Source organism: Cebidichthys violaceus, unplaced genomic scaffold (genome assembly GCF_023349555.1).
Source record: "Cebidichthys violaceus isolate CVI_PGR_0920_01 unplaced genomic scaffold, fCebVio1.0.p SCAF_3, whole genome shotgun sequence".
NCBI lineage: Eukaryota > Metazoa > Chordata > Actinopteri > Perciformes > Stichaeidae > Cebidichthys > Cebidichthys violaceus.
This window is the reverse complement of record NW_027176483.1, coordinates 12333977-12348976: the sequence shown is the minus strand read 5'-3', so window position 1 is coordinate 12348976 and position 15000 is coordinate 12333977. Positions and strand designations below refer to the sequence as shown.

General features: G+C 43.3%; 1 protein-coding gene across 11 annotated transcripts in view; it reads left to right on the top strand.

Annotated features, from left to right (window-relative positions):
- shank3a (SH3 and multiple ankyrin repeat domains 3a) overlaps positions 1-15000 on the top strand; it is a 188023-nt gene that overhangs the window by 170374 nt on the left and 2649 nt on the right. For 2 of the 11 annotated variants that reach the window (XM_068723846.1, XM_068723853.1), the window contains 7 exons: positions 2954-3034; positions 3160-3183; positions 3568-3695; positions 3999-4104; positions 4698-5224; positions 5331-7438; positions 13259-15000. The exon at positions 13259-15000 is cut by the window's right edge and continues 2649 nt beyond it. In XM_068723846.1, coding sequence (XP_068579947.1) covers positions 2954-3034; positions 3160-3183; positions 3568-3695; positions 3999-4104; positions 4698-5224; positions 5331-7438; positions 13259-13829 — 3545 coding nt within the window. In that variant the 3' untranslated portion in view covers positions 13830-15000. The other 9 variants (XR_011103878.1, XR_011103881.1, XR_011103879.1 and 6 more) reach the window with 9 other exon arrangements.

The window sequence follows — 15000 nt, the reverse complement described above, 5'->3', positions numbered from 1 at the left end:
ATCATAAACTTTATAATTGTAATGGAAATATGTAAGTTGGTTTCATGTACAGAGGACATGGGAAGAGATGTGTGTTTTCTGTTGTCAAGGTGATTTCTACCACGTTTCTCTGCTGTAAATTCATGTGGTTTCCATGTCAACCAAAGCTCGCCATTACTAAGCTCCCACACAGTTCTGGCACTATGACCTCAGGTCTGTGTGTGTGTGTGTGTGTGTGTGTGTGTGTGTGTGTGTGTGTGTGTGTGTGTGTGTGTGTGTGTGTGTGTGTGTGTGTGTGTGTCCTTTGCGATTATTGAGATACAGAGGCTGTGAAAAATGGGTTTGACCTAGTTTCATTGTATAAACTAAATTCTGCTACTCAGTGCTTTATGGTATCTCTTAATCATCGTCCTCTCTCTCTCTCTCTCTCTCTCTCTCGCTCTCTCTTTCTCTCTCTCTCTCTCTCTCGCTCTCTCTCTCTGTCTGTCTGTTGTCTGTATATCTTTTGTACTGTATCTTTCCTTATGCCTGTTTCTTAAAAGCATCTTAACTGAAGGTCCACAGAGTACCTTTTTTTGAAGCTTTGAACTGCATGTCACGATCTTCCTCTGTGGATTGAGTTCACTCAGTTGACATCATTTATTAAAGCTTAAAGTTTGACATTTTGGATAGATGCTCACATGAGACGATAAATGACACTCTCATTTTGGTCTGTCTAATATTAGCCATTTTATGAGGGATTATGTGCCGGACTATTTCTTGGCTCTGAGAAGTTGCCAGCCAACCAGCGGAGACTCTGGCTCTCCACTCTCAGTTATTGGTTCTGACCAAGAAATTATCATTTTTGTTTGTATTGTATTGATTAAACAAACAAGAATGTGTTAATTAATGAGCTTTAGAAGTGCTGGTAGGCAGGTTTTTTGTTATCTTTGGACAGAGCCAGACTTGCTGTTTCCCCTTGTCTTTGTATGCTAAATTAAATAAGAGAAATATCGGTCATCTCATCTTACTATCTATTTATGTCTATATATTCCTTCAACATTATATATTGTTTTACTTGCAATCAGTATATTAAGGCATTTGTGGTTGATGTGTTCTACTATATAAAAATGTAGGCATAATTGCATTTATTTGTGAGTGCCTTTAACTTAGTGGTTCATGTCCATTCATCTTTGTCTTTTTTTTGTTCCCATCATTGTCTTTGCTTATCCCTGCTTGTGTGTAAGCTGCTGAGACCACAGATGTTTTACAGGTTATAGCATGAGTGAGGTAGACTAAACAGACAATGGCTGGTAAGATTCCTTTATTGTAAATCAAAGAAAAGATGGACAGACGGAATCAGACAGTGCAGACAGCTTTAAACAAGATGGTGCATGTTAAGTGTTTCAGAGCCAAAATCGTGATTTTTTCAGTCCTGTTTCAAACTTCTCCTAAATGTCTTCGTTTTTTACATCCTAAGCTGTGTAGAACGCCCTGTCCTGCCGCACTTCTTCTCCACTGGGATTACTCTGCATATTGTGCCGATCCTTTGCAGAAATGCACAGACGCATGCTCTGACATGCACTCACACACAGAGACTTGCAGGCGAACACACATACAAAACACACTTTCTCTGCACCATGCAAAGCCTCACTACTGCCACCGTTGCCATGGTGACTACACTGCATGTTTGAATTAGGCATTACATTACAGCAAAAGCATCTCTCTCTCCGTCTGACTCTCTTTCTCCGTCCTCCTCCATCTCCTCTGCTCCCTGCTACTGTACCAGAATGTGCAGACTGGTGAGGAAAAGAAGATGTTTGATATGGACTGTACCGAGGATGGCGTTCATACACCAGATCTGCAGCTGCTGACGACAGCAGGATAGTTAGGCTTTAGTAAGGCACTGGGGCACCCGTGGGATTTAGCGATCTATCGCTCTACAGTAGTGCATTGAGTGCCAGCTGGTCAATCTCGGATAGAGTGAGCTGATCTACTTGAATTGTGGAGTATTGATAAGAAACTTGGGTTTGTTATAGCATGTAGAGACTGCCGCTGTATGTGGCTTTATGATTTGTGTCCGACTGCATGGCATTACGTCGTTACTGCAGACTTAACATGCTTATTTTCATTTGGTTAATTACAATGTTTATTGTAACCTAATTTAAAGCTTTTTTATTTAAACCTGTAACTCTATCGTTTGCATTTGGAGCTGATATTTGTTAGATGTGTTTTACCGCTTTGAGTGAGACGATAACAGCGCAGTTGCCTTGTGTGTAGTAGGATAGGGAGGCTCCGGCGAGCTTTTGGGGTATAAAGCCTGCACCGCATCATTTTCCTTAGCTGTTTAATTTACTGTCATCTCTTCGTCTGTAAGCCCACATGTCATCATGTCCTTCCTCAGGGAGTGTTCTCTGTGTATCTGCATGTGGTCCCGCATGTGGGAGGATATGCATGTGTGTGTAAGCCAGTGTGTCGGTGAGTTTCTTTCTGATACACTCCTGCTAAATTCCAGACAGGCAGCATATTAAAAGTAAAATGGACAACTTTCTCCCTCTCCTTGCCACACTCATTTTACTCATTCTGCCTATTGTGGCAGACAAATTCCGTTATGTGTGTAATGGGAGGGTTCAGAAAGCTAGGGATGTTACAGACTGGACTGAGCTGTACATTTACTGCCTCTGGGCTCCTCAACAGAGACAAAATCTTGCAACACAAAGACTAGAAAACTGAAAGTCTTGGAGACAGACTGAAAAAATTACAAGTTGTTGGACCAACAGAGAGCAAAACATGAAGAAGTCGGGCTCCAACCGTAGCCTGAACAAGGTCCTGGCTAAGTGCGGGCCATCCAGTTCATCTGAATTTGACCAGATCAAAGCAGTGAAGACAGGATGGGCTGGCCGTCTGGGGGATGCCAGGAGGGCACTGAGCCGCAAATCCAAAGGATCTTCATCCCCCTCAACTTCATCTTCAACCCCATGCCTTTTTTCCACAGCTCCCCCACCACCCAAGAGAGCTCCCAGCACCACCCTGACACTGCGCTCTAAGTCCATGACCGCTGAGCTGGAAGAACTGGGTGAGTGCCAGATAGCTGGCATGCAAAACTTGGTGTGTCTCCTAACTTTTAGAGTAGTCAATTCTTCTGTTGGCTTGTTCTCGTGATTTCCCCTCCTTTGCTGACGCTATCTTTTTCCCACCAAGCTTCTGCTCGGAGGAGAAGAGGAGGTGAGTCTTAGTCAAAAATTTGACACCTCTCTGAACATCATAAAGATAATTTATCACTGCTGCATTAATTTTAGCAGTGTTGATTTAGAGCCGAAGAGCAGAACACTTGAAATATGTGGACTCTCTTTCTCCACCTTTTGTCTCTCTGTCCCTTTCAATTCGTAGTGCTCACTCCCTAGTGGTCATCAAAGAAACACAGTGAACTTGTATTGAGATTTTGTACAATACCATGGAGCATGCCCTCACATTTAAATAAATTTTGGAAATGCCTTTTTAATCACAAATTTTAATCCCTACTGTGTTAGCAATGTCAGAAATGATGACACAATGTTTCCCCGGTCTAACGCCTCAGTATTTAGTTCTGGCTCATTTCCTTCTCAACAGAGAGACTAGATGAGATGTTGGCATCCCAGGAGTCTATCTTGCGTTCTCAGCCCTCGGAGGCAGATTACAGAGCAGCTACTGTCAAACAAAGGCCTACCAGCAGGAGAATAACACCAGCAGAGATCAGTGTGAGTGCACCTACACACAGCACACTGGCAGACATGTTGGCAAACATACAAACTCAATATGATGTATAACACACTGCGCTATGCAACACTGCACACATGTACACACGTATGCTTTGTGCTACTTTGTTGTTGGTATTCTGTATTCAGTGTCGGCGTTTTAATGAAGCTTTAAAGTCTTATTTGTACACTGCACAAATATAGTTCCTCATGGAAAGGTTAAGTAATGATATTTGTTTTTTTTAATTAAAGGCATTATAACTGTGTTTCACAACACAGTAAATTCTCTGTTTTGTTGTGCTGCAGTCACTATTTGAGAGACAAGGAATGACTCTACATGGAGGTCTTCACCCAGGCATTGAGAGAGGTCATATACCACTACCAAAGGGGATGTCCAGGACCAAGTCTTTTGGTAAAACAATCACCCATCCTGTACATATTCAAATAAGGTGAATGATAGTGTATCTTATGTGCAGTATGCTTATAGGTAATATATTGACATGTAGAGAATATAAGAAGCTTCATTCTTTTTTTGTAAAATTGCATCATTACACCCACAAAGAATAGCATGTAGACAGAAGTACAACAAATAGAAAATACTGAAGATGAAGCTGCATCTTTATCAATTCAATTCTAAGTTGTGGTTGACAAGAAATTACAATATGTGCAAAAGTGCTTAATGGCTATTCACAGAGCAGATGCTCAAGTACAGAGCCTATTTCAAAAGTATATATACACATACATTATTAATACTCTGTTTTATTAAACATCTTTTCCTCAAGTACACTCATTAAACAAATGCTCAATTAATTGGTAATATAAGTAAAAAACAGTTAGAGTTACAAGTTTTATTAAAGTGTGTGAGTTAACAGATTTACAGATGGATGCATTGCAGTTTATTCTTTAGGAAGCAGCTGTGGACCAGCTAGGCTGGTATAAAATGGTCCAATTTCATGAGCTTACTCCCTGTCACCAGAAGCTCTGTGCTCTTCCCTCCCTCATCAGGTGCCACTGAGGAGGATCGTCTGTCTGCCCTTGCAGGCGAGCACAGATTTCCCCGCAGCTCCTCTATGACAGACAGCCTCCGAGAGCACTCACACCCCCATCCTATCCCTCCACCGCCACAAACAGCACCTCCTCCTCCTCCCTACTACCTAGACACTGGTCCTCCCCCAGCCTTCTGTCCCCCTCCTCCCCCATCTAGGACCCAGAGTCAGGGCCATGAGCCTGGGGGACGCTCCAGCTTTAAGCCCTCCTCCTTGGATCTGCCTTACGAGGCCGCACACCGGCAGGCCACACACATAGAGAGACAGAAGAAAGCCCGCTCCATGATCATCCTGCAGGACTCTTCACATCTACCTGTAGAACCTACAGAAATCCCCCGTCCTTCTGCTGCTACTCCACCTGAGCGAATCAAAAGGAAGGGTCGGGTTATTGACAACCCTTATGCTAATGTAGGACAATTTAGCATTGGACTGTACACACCCACCAAGCCCCAGAGGAAGAAAAGTCCCCTGGTTAAACAACTACAGGTAGGTTACATATCGGGGATGGTCTTCTGTTTTGTTTTTCTTTACTTTAGTATCAAAGACCCCCTAACTTTGACATATTCGGCTGATTTTTTTTGTCTTTATGCAGGTGGAAGATGCACAAGAAAAAGCTAGTTTGGCCTTAGCTACTGCCCACTCCAGAGAGAGCTCACCCTCAGGACGACATCCATATACCCATGGACACACACACACCAGCCGTGCAGACTACTACCAGCAGCAGCTGATGGCTGAGCGAGAGCGTATTCGTGCCCAGGGAGAGATGATGTTTCAGGGTAAGGGCCCCTTCGCCGCTGCAATAGCTGGAGCAGTGAAAGACCGTGAGCGTCGCCTAGAAGAACGGAGGAAATCCACTGTCTTCCTTTCTGTTGGGACCATGGAGGGGGCGTCCACCACCAGCTCTGACCCCCCCTCTCTGACTCAGTCTCACTCCATTGATGAACGGATGCTCACCAGAGAGCTGGGACAGCTGCCTCCCCCTGCCTTGGCCCTGAGCCCCTCACCTAGTGGGACCACCTTTATCCATCCGCTCACAGGAAAGCCCCTGGACCCTAACTCTCCACTGGCTCTTGCGCTGGCCGCAAGGGAGAGAGCACTGACTTCCCAGAGCCAGTCCCCAACTGGAAGCCCAGAGCCTAGGACTAAACAGGAGCGGGCAGTATTCATTGACCCTCAGACCAAAGAGTCTCCACATGGTGAAGGGGCATCCACAACTCCCCCTTTTTCACCTAAAAGCGCCAAGGCAGCGGGGTATGGAGTTGGATCCTCCCCAGCATCTATTTTAGTTCCCCAGCCCACAAAACCACAGTGGGCCACATCACCATCACCTTTATCATTCAGGAAGGAGATGGAGGCCAGAGTAGAGGAGAGAAAGGAGGAGAAGAGACTAGAGGATAAAAAAAGTATGTTGATTAGTATTATGGATACCTCGCAGCAGAAAACAGCAGGGCTTATCATGGTCCATGCTACCAGTAACGGCCAGGCTGTCGGGGTGGGTTCAGAACTAGAACAGACACCTGCCCCAACGTCCACGGAGCCCAGTAAATCTCTAAGTCCACGGGCTAAATCTCCCAGTCCTACGGTCTCCCAGCCCCAGGCCCAGCTCCAGCTCCAGGCCCAGCCTCAAACTCAGCGTCCTGCCAGTCCAGCCCAAGAGAAAAGCCTGGCTCAGGGAAGCTCTGAAGAGGATGTGGATCCGTACACAGTGACCCTGCCCCCTGCAATATTGTCCTCCAGTGATGAGGAAACTAGAGAGGAGCTACGTAAGATTGGAGTTGTTCCACCGCCAGATGAGTTTGCTAATGGGCTGCTGGCACAGGCACAGGGGACGCCAGTGTCCCCAACTAAACCTGCCTCCTCTCCCACCCCCCCTACAACACCAACACCCAAAACTCCCTCTACCCCAACAACCCCAACTGTGACACCCACCCAGCCTCAGCCTCCCCAACCGGCACCTCTACCCAGTGCAGCAGTTGTCTCAGGGAAGTCCTCTGACCCTCTGGAGCCCCCGCCGGTGGGCGAGTCTGGCTCTGCAGCTGACTCAGGCGTGGAGGAGGCTGACACACGCAGCTCCAGTGACAGAGAGCGAGACCACCATCTCGAGACCACCAGCACCATCTCCACGGTCTCCAGCATGTCCACCTTGTCCTCAGAAAGCGGCGAGCCTGCCGACACACACACCACGCACACCTCCTATGCCGACGGGCAGACTTTTGTGCTCGACAAGCCGCCAGTGCCTCCTAAGCCCCGACTGAAGTCCCAAATAGGAGGCAGTAAAGGCCCTGTCACCTTCAGGGACCCTCTGCTGAAGCAGAGCTCTGACAGCGAGCTGCTATCACAACAACAGGCTGCTGCTCTGGCTGCTGCTGCAGCCGGAGGAGCTGGGCTCCCTGCAGGTGGTTCAGCCTCAGTGACTGGACTAGCCCCCACCAAGCCGCGCTACCTCTTCCAGCGGAGGTCCAAGCTGTGGGGGGACCCAGTGGAGCCTCGTGGACCAGGGGTGGGGCTAGGTATTGGGAGTTTGGGCAATCTTGGTGGACTGGGACTGGGGCTGGGTTTAGATGAGGGAGCAAAACCATCTGTTATGGGGGAGCTCAGTTCACGACTACAGCAGCTAAATAAAGACACTAGGTCACTGGGAGAGGAACCACTGGGAGCATCATTTGATCCAGGGAGGAAGTCACCTGTGGCAGGTGCCAGGTAAGAGAGAAGCTTTACTCATTTACTTTAAAATTTACTGCAAAACTGATTTAAACGCTGAGTGCCGGAAATGGTTTTATTAAAAGTTGTTTTTCTTTTACTTAGATGATGGCAGTGACAGAGAGGGTTAGCAATCTAAAGAAAGTTCACTGGCGAGCACAAATTAAATTATTAAATGAATTATAATCGCACACTTGTCAGACATTTCTTTTCTCTTGTTTGCCAAAGTTTAACCCAGAACTTTTTTTTTTTAGAGGCTTTCATTTATTATTTAAAAGCAAACATATTTTATAGACATCTATTTTGAGTCTATTTTAGTCTGGAATCTGATAACATTTCTCTGGAAAGAGGGAAAGCTTGAGGCTAAGTCGAAGAGGGCAGCCTCAAATTTTATTTCTGTGCATGATTTGATTTTACTCACATTTTAAAACATGCAAATTAATCCATATTTTAGCCAGTCCACTGTGATGGTAAGTGGTAATGAGATCAGAGGTCCTCAGCATTGCTGGCATTAGCTTTCTTGACAATTTTAGTGTAACAACATTGTTAATATGTGCTGTAGCTTTCTAGGGGTCATACAGTAAGTTGCAACATCAGTAAGTAAAAAGCAAATTTGAAGCATAGAAAAGAGGCAGACACAAACTCACAAAATCTCACACAGCGACTATAGGGTTATCTGAAGCATCTGAAGCACAATGCTGTTTTGTCTATTATCTGTGGGTTTCTTGTTTTCACGCCATACCTGAAGGTACAATGAAGTCCTTTATATTCCTGCAGATGTGAGGACACCGAAGAGAGTAAACCTTAAGGTTATAGCCGCTAGGGTAAACTTAAGCTTTTTTTAAATATAATTTTCCTAACAAGCCTTTCAACTAATCCCATTGAAAGATAACAACCCTTATATACATTTTTCTTTCATTTATTTTCTTTTAAATGTTATATGTTACCTTGTTTGCATCACCTGATTTATTCAATTAGAGTTTGTCATATTCAAATTTATTTTAAAAAGAATATAACATATTTGGCTATAGTGTTTAAATACACATAATTGGTTTTAGAGATATACAATAGTACTACAATGTATGCCTCTGGGTCTAAATTGCTCCTTGTTTCTATAGTTACAACTCTACTCCTTGACGTACTGTTAAGTGATCTAGGTTGTTAAGTGCATACTATAGACAGTAGTAGTCAATAAGGAGACGGTAGTGTGTGTGTGTGTGTGTGTGTGTGTGTGTGTGTGTGTGTGTGTGTGTGTGTGTGTGTGTGTGTGTGTGCGCAGTAATAGTAGTAGTAGCAGAACTGGTAGTAGAATATTATCTGTTGGTGCAAACAAGGTAACAGGGCTCGAAGGCATGCACTTCCTGAAAGCCTCTCCTCATCTCACACACACTCTGTTGGGTTCTAACCTTTGACCCTGTTAGTAGCTACCTTTCCAACTTTCCAGAGTCCTTGTTCAAATAATGCATAATACATCCTTATATCCACATTTCTTTGCAGCCATCACTGATAAAACTCTGATAAGACCGGAAACGTTCCTTCTTATCATCGCCTCCCATCCTACCGTAATATCAGTGATAACCTCAAAGATTTAAGGATGCATTTTCAGAAGTATTTGAACATGACTGAACTATAATGGTGTGTCACATTAATATCATCCCCTCATGATCTTGGCATTAACAGCCATGTAAATGATGCGACTAACAGACAATTCTGAGGTGCCACTGTCACATAAATGTCTTCTCTTTTGATCTACTCAGGATTTGGCCCGGTTGTGTTTTTAATGATTTGGCAGATTGTGAGAACAAGTGCTGTCACTTTTTGGTTGTCAATTGCAGTTTTACTTTACCATAAAATGTACGCTAATTGATGTTAATTCTAATGTGCTGTTCAGAAGAGTGCTTCATTCATATTAATGTAACAATCAAGATTTCAGAATGTAGCTTTTAAAGAGCTCCGGAGTTTGAAGGCACTCTTCAGATGACGTTTTTTAAAGCCTTGCTCCTCAACTTTCTTCTTCTCTTGTCCTCATTTCTGTTCGTTTGAATAAGGAGGGTGGAACATTTTGCTTTCATGTTCACTGTACTTCACTGGTGGTTATGAGGAGCTAAAAGATATGAGGAGACATTTTAAGATTTACAAGATGTACGCATTGACTCTTTTGCAGTCCTCTCGTCGTGTTTACATCGGCAGGAGGAGCTGACCAACTCCACACAACTGAAACTACAGTGCTTCACATTTTTGTGTTTCCATTCAGCTGTCAACTAAATTAGTTACATAGCCATCAAAGAAAGGAAAAGTCTTGCAAGAATTGATCAGTAGAAGGGCTATATGGGGTCAAATCACTGTCAATATCCGCAAGCACAAATGAGATCCACGGACAAATGAGATAAAAGCTTTGCAAGCAGAAGAGCAGTGATAGAAGGCGTGCATCAGGCGACGCTCCTCACGCTCAAAGCATGGTTTTCTCCTCGCAGGCTTCAATTTTGCTCACACGAGTAGAGATATTCTGTGCGGAGTGATGTGAAAGCGCTTGCAAAAGTAATATTCGTGCACTGTTTGAGTTTTACGCGCAGGACCTCTACACAAGCTCGCACAAATGAGGCATGGGTCTCATTTGCGCTCGCAGATATTGACAGTGATTTGACCCATAGGGCTAGTAGTTATTGGCCTTTCATTCTGACTAACATTAAACTTTGGCAGAATTTTGTCCTCTACTTGTTATTGTTGCTTCTGGCCATGTTTGATGTGGAATTTAGCTCCAGCACCTCCATCAATGTAGCAATGTCATGTATTTAAGCCATCTTTTTTTTTTATGAAAACAATTGTGTAAGCATAGACTATTCTGCATTCTAAAAACATTATTAGCATGTCCCGTCCCATCCCTTCACCAGTAGTGTACTACTATTACTAATACCAAAATACTTTTTGTCGAAGAGCTCATTCATCCCTTTTACTTAAGACAATGCAATGCTTGTGTTACCATATAATTAAATATAAAGTCACCATGTGACATTGAACCAAATTCAGCCATCAATCATTGGTCCGTACCTCAACAACATCGTGATGGAATGGAACAGGTGACCATGATATCAAACACAACATATCATGTAACACTCACTCATGATTGGACTCTCCTGAGATTATGCAATCAAATTCATCTTCACCAAATCCATCCCAACAGTCGACCCCTGGCTGTGACGAAAATGATCATGCACACCATTATCTCTCTCTCTCTCTCTCTCTCTCTCTCTCTCTCTCTGTCTCTCTCTCTCTCTGTTTTGTTTTTCCTCACCCCCTCTTTAGCATTTCACATGTTGTATCGGCATCCCAGCATCCTTAACTATAATGTTACTCCATAACTTAACCCATCCACTGTGTCACATTTAAACCCCTTCAAAAACCACATGCTGCTGTATATTGTCTCTTTGTCTCTGTATACACCTCGTTCACATGCAGTGTGTCATAGCTTTGGGTTGTTTAGAAACCTGTGGTTCTCATTTTATTTCATCTGTGCTTTTTGTTTTTCTGTTCTTCTCTTTTAATGTAATTTGCATAACTTTGTTTTGTTTTTCAGTGATTGTGTTGAGGATGGCCATGGTCCCTGACTGTCTTGCTTATTGGACACTGTAGGTTTCTTAAACCACACTAAAACAGCACAGAATATATTTGATAATATATTTTAAATGTGTATGCCTTGATTAGAAAACACACCTACACACATTCCTTAGATACAACTGATATAAATGCAAATATAACTACTACTTTCACAATTTATATATCGATGTGTTTGCCAACAAGAAGAAGCTCTTTTAGTCCATCATTTCAGAATGAATACAAAAGCAAACACAAAAGTCAAGGGACATGTGCCCGCCTTTTATTTGTTTGTTTGTTTGTTTTCCTTTTGTTTGTGCAGTGTTTGATATGTGAATAGTGTGCTCATTTCTCTCTCATGTAGCCCACTAGTCAGACCTTCCAGTGCCGAAGCATACTCTGCTGTCTTTGTCATGCCTATACATCAATAACACCATCATGCAGTCACACATAAATTCATGGGTGCAACAACACTCAGAAAGTCAGATGCACACACCTTGACACACACACACAATGCCTGTCAAAGACAGCAGAGTTGGCTGAAGCATACAATGAAGTCTGGTTGGCAGGCTGCGTCTCATGGAGTGATGCTAACATTCTCTCCCATTGCTCTCTCTCTGCTCACCTTGCATGCTCCGCCCTGCTGCTCTGATCTGATTGGTCTAGAAGTGACTGTGCGCCCAGGAGGGCAGGACGACTGTGTAAGTGCGCATGGAGCTCATCTCATATCCGTCGGCTCCCTGTAGTCTGGTCATTTTTCCAGCCATGTGCGCTGCCTAGCTACCTTTGTTTCATTACACTCTTTAGTTTTTAAACACATGCAGTAGAGGGATAACACCTGTGGCACACCTGTAAAAAAGACACTCACTAACATGCATGAATAAAACAGACACCATTGTACCATCTCTTATCACATTTAGGCTTCTTCGTTCTGCTTCTCCCTGCTTGCACCAAGCTAGACCAAATCCATCTAATCCATCCCTCTTCTCCTTTCTGACCATCTTTTCCTCCATTAGATCAGTAGAATACTAATCAGCCACTTTTAAACTGTTTCACCAATTTATGTTATTTTTTTTCCAAAAGAGGGTCAAGTGTGAAAATGAAGATAAACCAGTATTTATTGTACTTGTGGAAGATACTGGAATAACTGTTGTTGCAGCATCAGATTCTTACTGGTTAAGAATTATTGCCAGATTTAGTTTGTATCACAATCTGCAATCTGGCAATAATTCCCAAAATCTTCCTCTTCATGCTGCAGATGGAAAGATTAGGTTTGTTGGTCACTGAGATTCCCAAAAATGGTTGACTTACTGCATTGAATTAAATATTAGCTGCACTTCGGTGCAGGGCTTTGGAAAAAGACGCTGCTTTTTGTACCTTCATGTGGCCTTTGACAGATGTGATTAATGTCACCTGTTTGCTTTATACACCATATCTCATAGAATCATTTAAAAAAAAAAAAAAGCATAATTACTGCTCTGTTTGTAATTTTTCTTGGGAAGTAATGTGCAGCTGCCTGTGTTCAAAGGTGTGTGTCTGTAGAAAAAGTGTGTGTGTGTGTGTGTGTGTGTGTGTGTGTGTGTGTGTGTGTGTGTGTGTGTGTGTGTGTGCACGCACGTGCAGTATGAATTTCTGTACTATAAATATGAATTCAGTGCTCAGTTACTGCAGTTTCAATGTAAGACAACAATTAGATTTGAGATTTGAGATTGTTGCTGTTTGTGGGTCCCAGTGATCACTTCAGGAAAGCATATTGTATGCCATAACAGGAAGTAGACTTTGACTGAGTTCATTAAAGGAAAAATACTTTCAGTAATATTGACATATTATTTTAAAATGCTGCCTTATAATGTTACGTATGCATGATTGAGTAGTACATAGATTTTTATCCAAAACTAAAAATAATCTCAGATACTCCAGTCAGTGAGTGCAGCTTGCTGCTTTGATGTTGCTGTGTTGTGAGTATAGCTTGGTCTGTCCAACAGTCATTAACCTCAAGCCTACACTAACTTAAACTTTAGAAGAACTTACAGCGGTCAATACATATAACCCTAAGCTTGATCTCTTTTTCCTCTTCATTACTTTTACTTTGTTCACCTTCATTTCCTCTGCTAACATTCCTGAAACCCTCTCTCTCTCTCTCTCTCTCTCTCTCTCTCTCTCTCTCTCTCTGTCTCTGTCTCTCTCTCTCTGTCTCTCTCTCTCTGTCTCTCTCTGTGTCTCCACCAGACTTTTCAGCAGCTTAGGCGAGCTCCACACCATTTCTCAGAGAAGTTACGGCACCACATTCACCATCCGCCCTGGCAGCCGTTACCCTGTCAGCCGACGCACCCTAAGCCCAGGATCAGGATCACCTGATCGGGGTGACCCCCTTGGACGATTCTCAAGCTTCGGCCTACCGACCTCACCGACTACACCGCCACAAACCATCCTCAAATCCTCTAGCCTCAGCCTACCCCAAGAGCCTAAAGAGGTGCGCTTCGTAATGAGGAGCTCCAGTGCCCGTTCCCGCTCTCGCTCCCCGTCCCCATCCCCTTCCCATTCCCCCGGACTGGGATCACCACTTTTAGCCCTCAGGCCCTTCCATCAGAAACCCCTCCACCTCTGGAATAAGTACGACGTCGGAGACTGGCTGGAGAGCATAAATCTGGGAGAGCACAGAGCAGGGTTTCAGGAACATGAGATCGAAGGCTCTCACCTCCCAGCTTTAACCAAGGATGACTTTGCAGAGCTGGGAGTGACACGAGTCGGACACCGCATGAACATTGAACGGGCACTGAAAATGCTGCTAGAGAGCTGACCCCTGCCCTGAGACACAGCAACAGACGGAGAGAACGACGAAGATAGAACGGGCAAGATATAGAGTTGATGAAAGAGAAAAGATAGGGACCGCTCCTCTTTTACTCTGGCTGCTTTTATGTTCTGCATCACAAATGTTAACCTGTGAACTTTATGTTCTTGTTCTGCATTAATACCCTGCACTTGGCGCTGCACTGAAGAGGGGAAGTCAACACATTTGTCCCCCTCTACTTGGCCCTGAGTGTCTGCCCACCTCCTTGCCTGCAGCCAATTAGATCAGACCTCAAAATGGACTCTGGTCTTTCTTTGCCGAGGAGAATCGCATGAGCTCCAATTAAAACATTTGATTTGTGTAAGCTTCAGTTGTTTCCCTAGTAACACCCACACTTTCTCTCTCATTATTCCCTCCTCTCCTCTCTACCTCTATCACTCCATCTATTAGGCCTCAAAAAGCCTTTTGCAGTTTGAGTAAAAGAGGAGGAAGAATTTTGTTTTCCAAACAGAAAGCTCAGTTGCCTTTCAAAATATTTATAGAGAAATCAACAATGATGAACACAGGACTATGGACATAGTGCTGACACAGCTCTGAAAATGTGTGTCTTCTCTATACCTGCTGTTGTTTTTAAACCTAAGACTTTCGAGCCCAGAGGTGGAGCTCCACCAAGTAAACCACGGGAGAAAACCTCTCCGCCTTGGTACCCAGACTGTGCTATCTATTATATTTGGAGAATGTTTAACCAACACTCGTGGCTTTTTTCATAATCAATTTTTTGGTTTTCCAAAGGGAATATTATATATAGGTATTATATAATATGATATACATGTATCTAAATATAGCTTTCAGAAGAAAAGACAATGTTGCAACGAGGAAATGTAATAAATTAATCTGCGCCTGTTTTTTGTTTTTAGTATAGAAGGCAGAGAGAAATCTTAAAATTGATTCCACCAATAGTTTACTCATTTTTACCAATTATATACATATATATATATATAAATATATATTTGAAATTTTAAAAAAAGTATATAGATATAGATATGGAAATGAATTTCTTTGTCATAGGTATACAACTTTCCTTATGGTCACCCTTTCTTGAACCGTAGCATGACAAGTTGCATCATGTCTTGGACAGAGAGTTTGATGTTTGTTTTTATTTTCTTATGGTCTTCCTTCA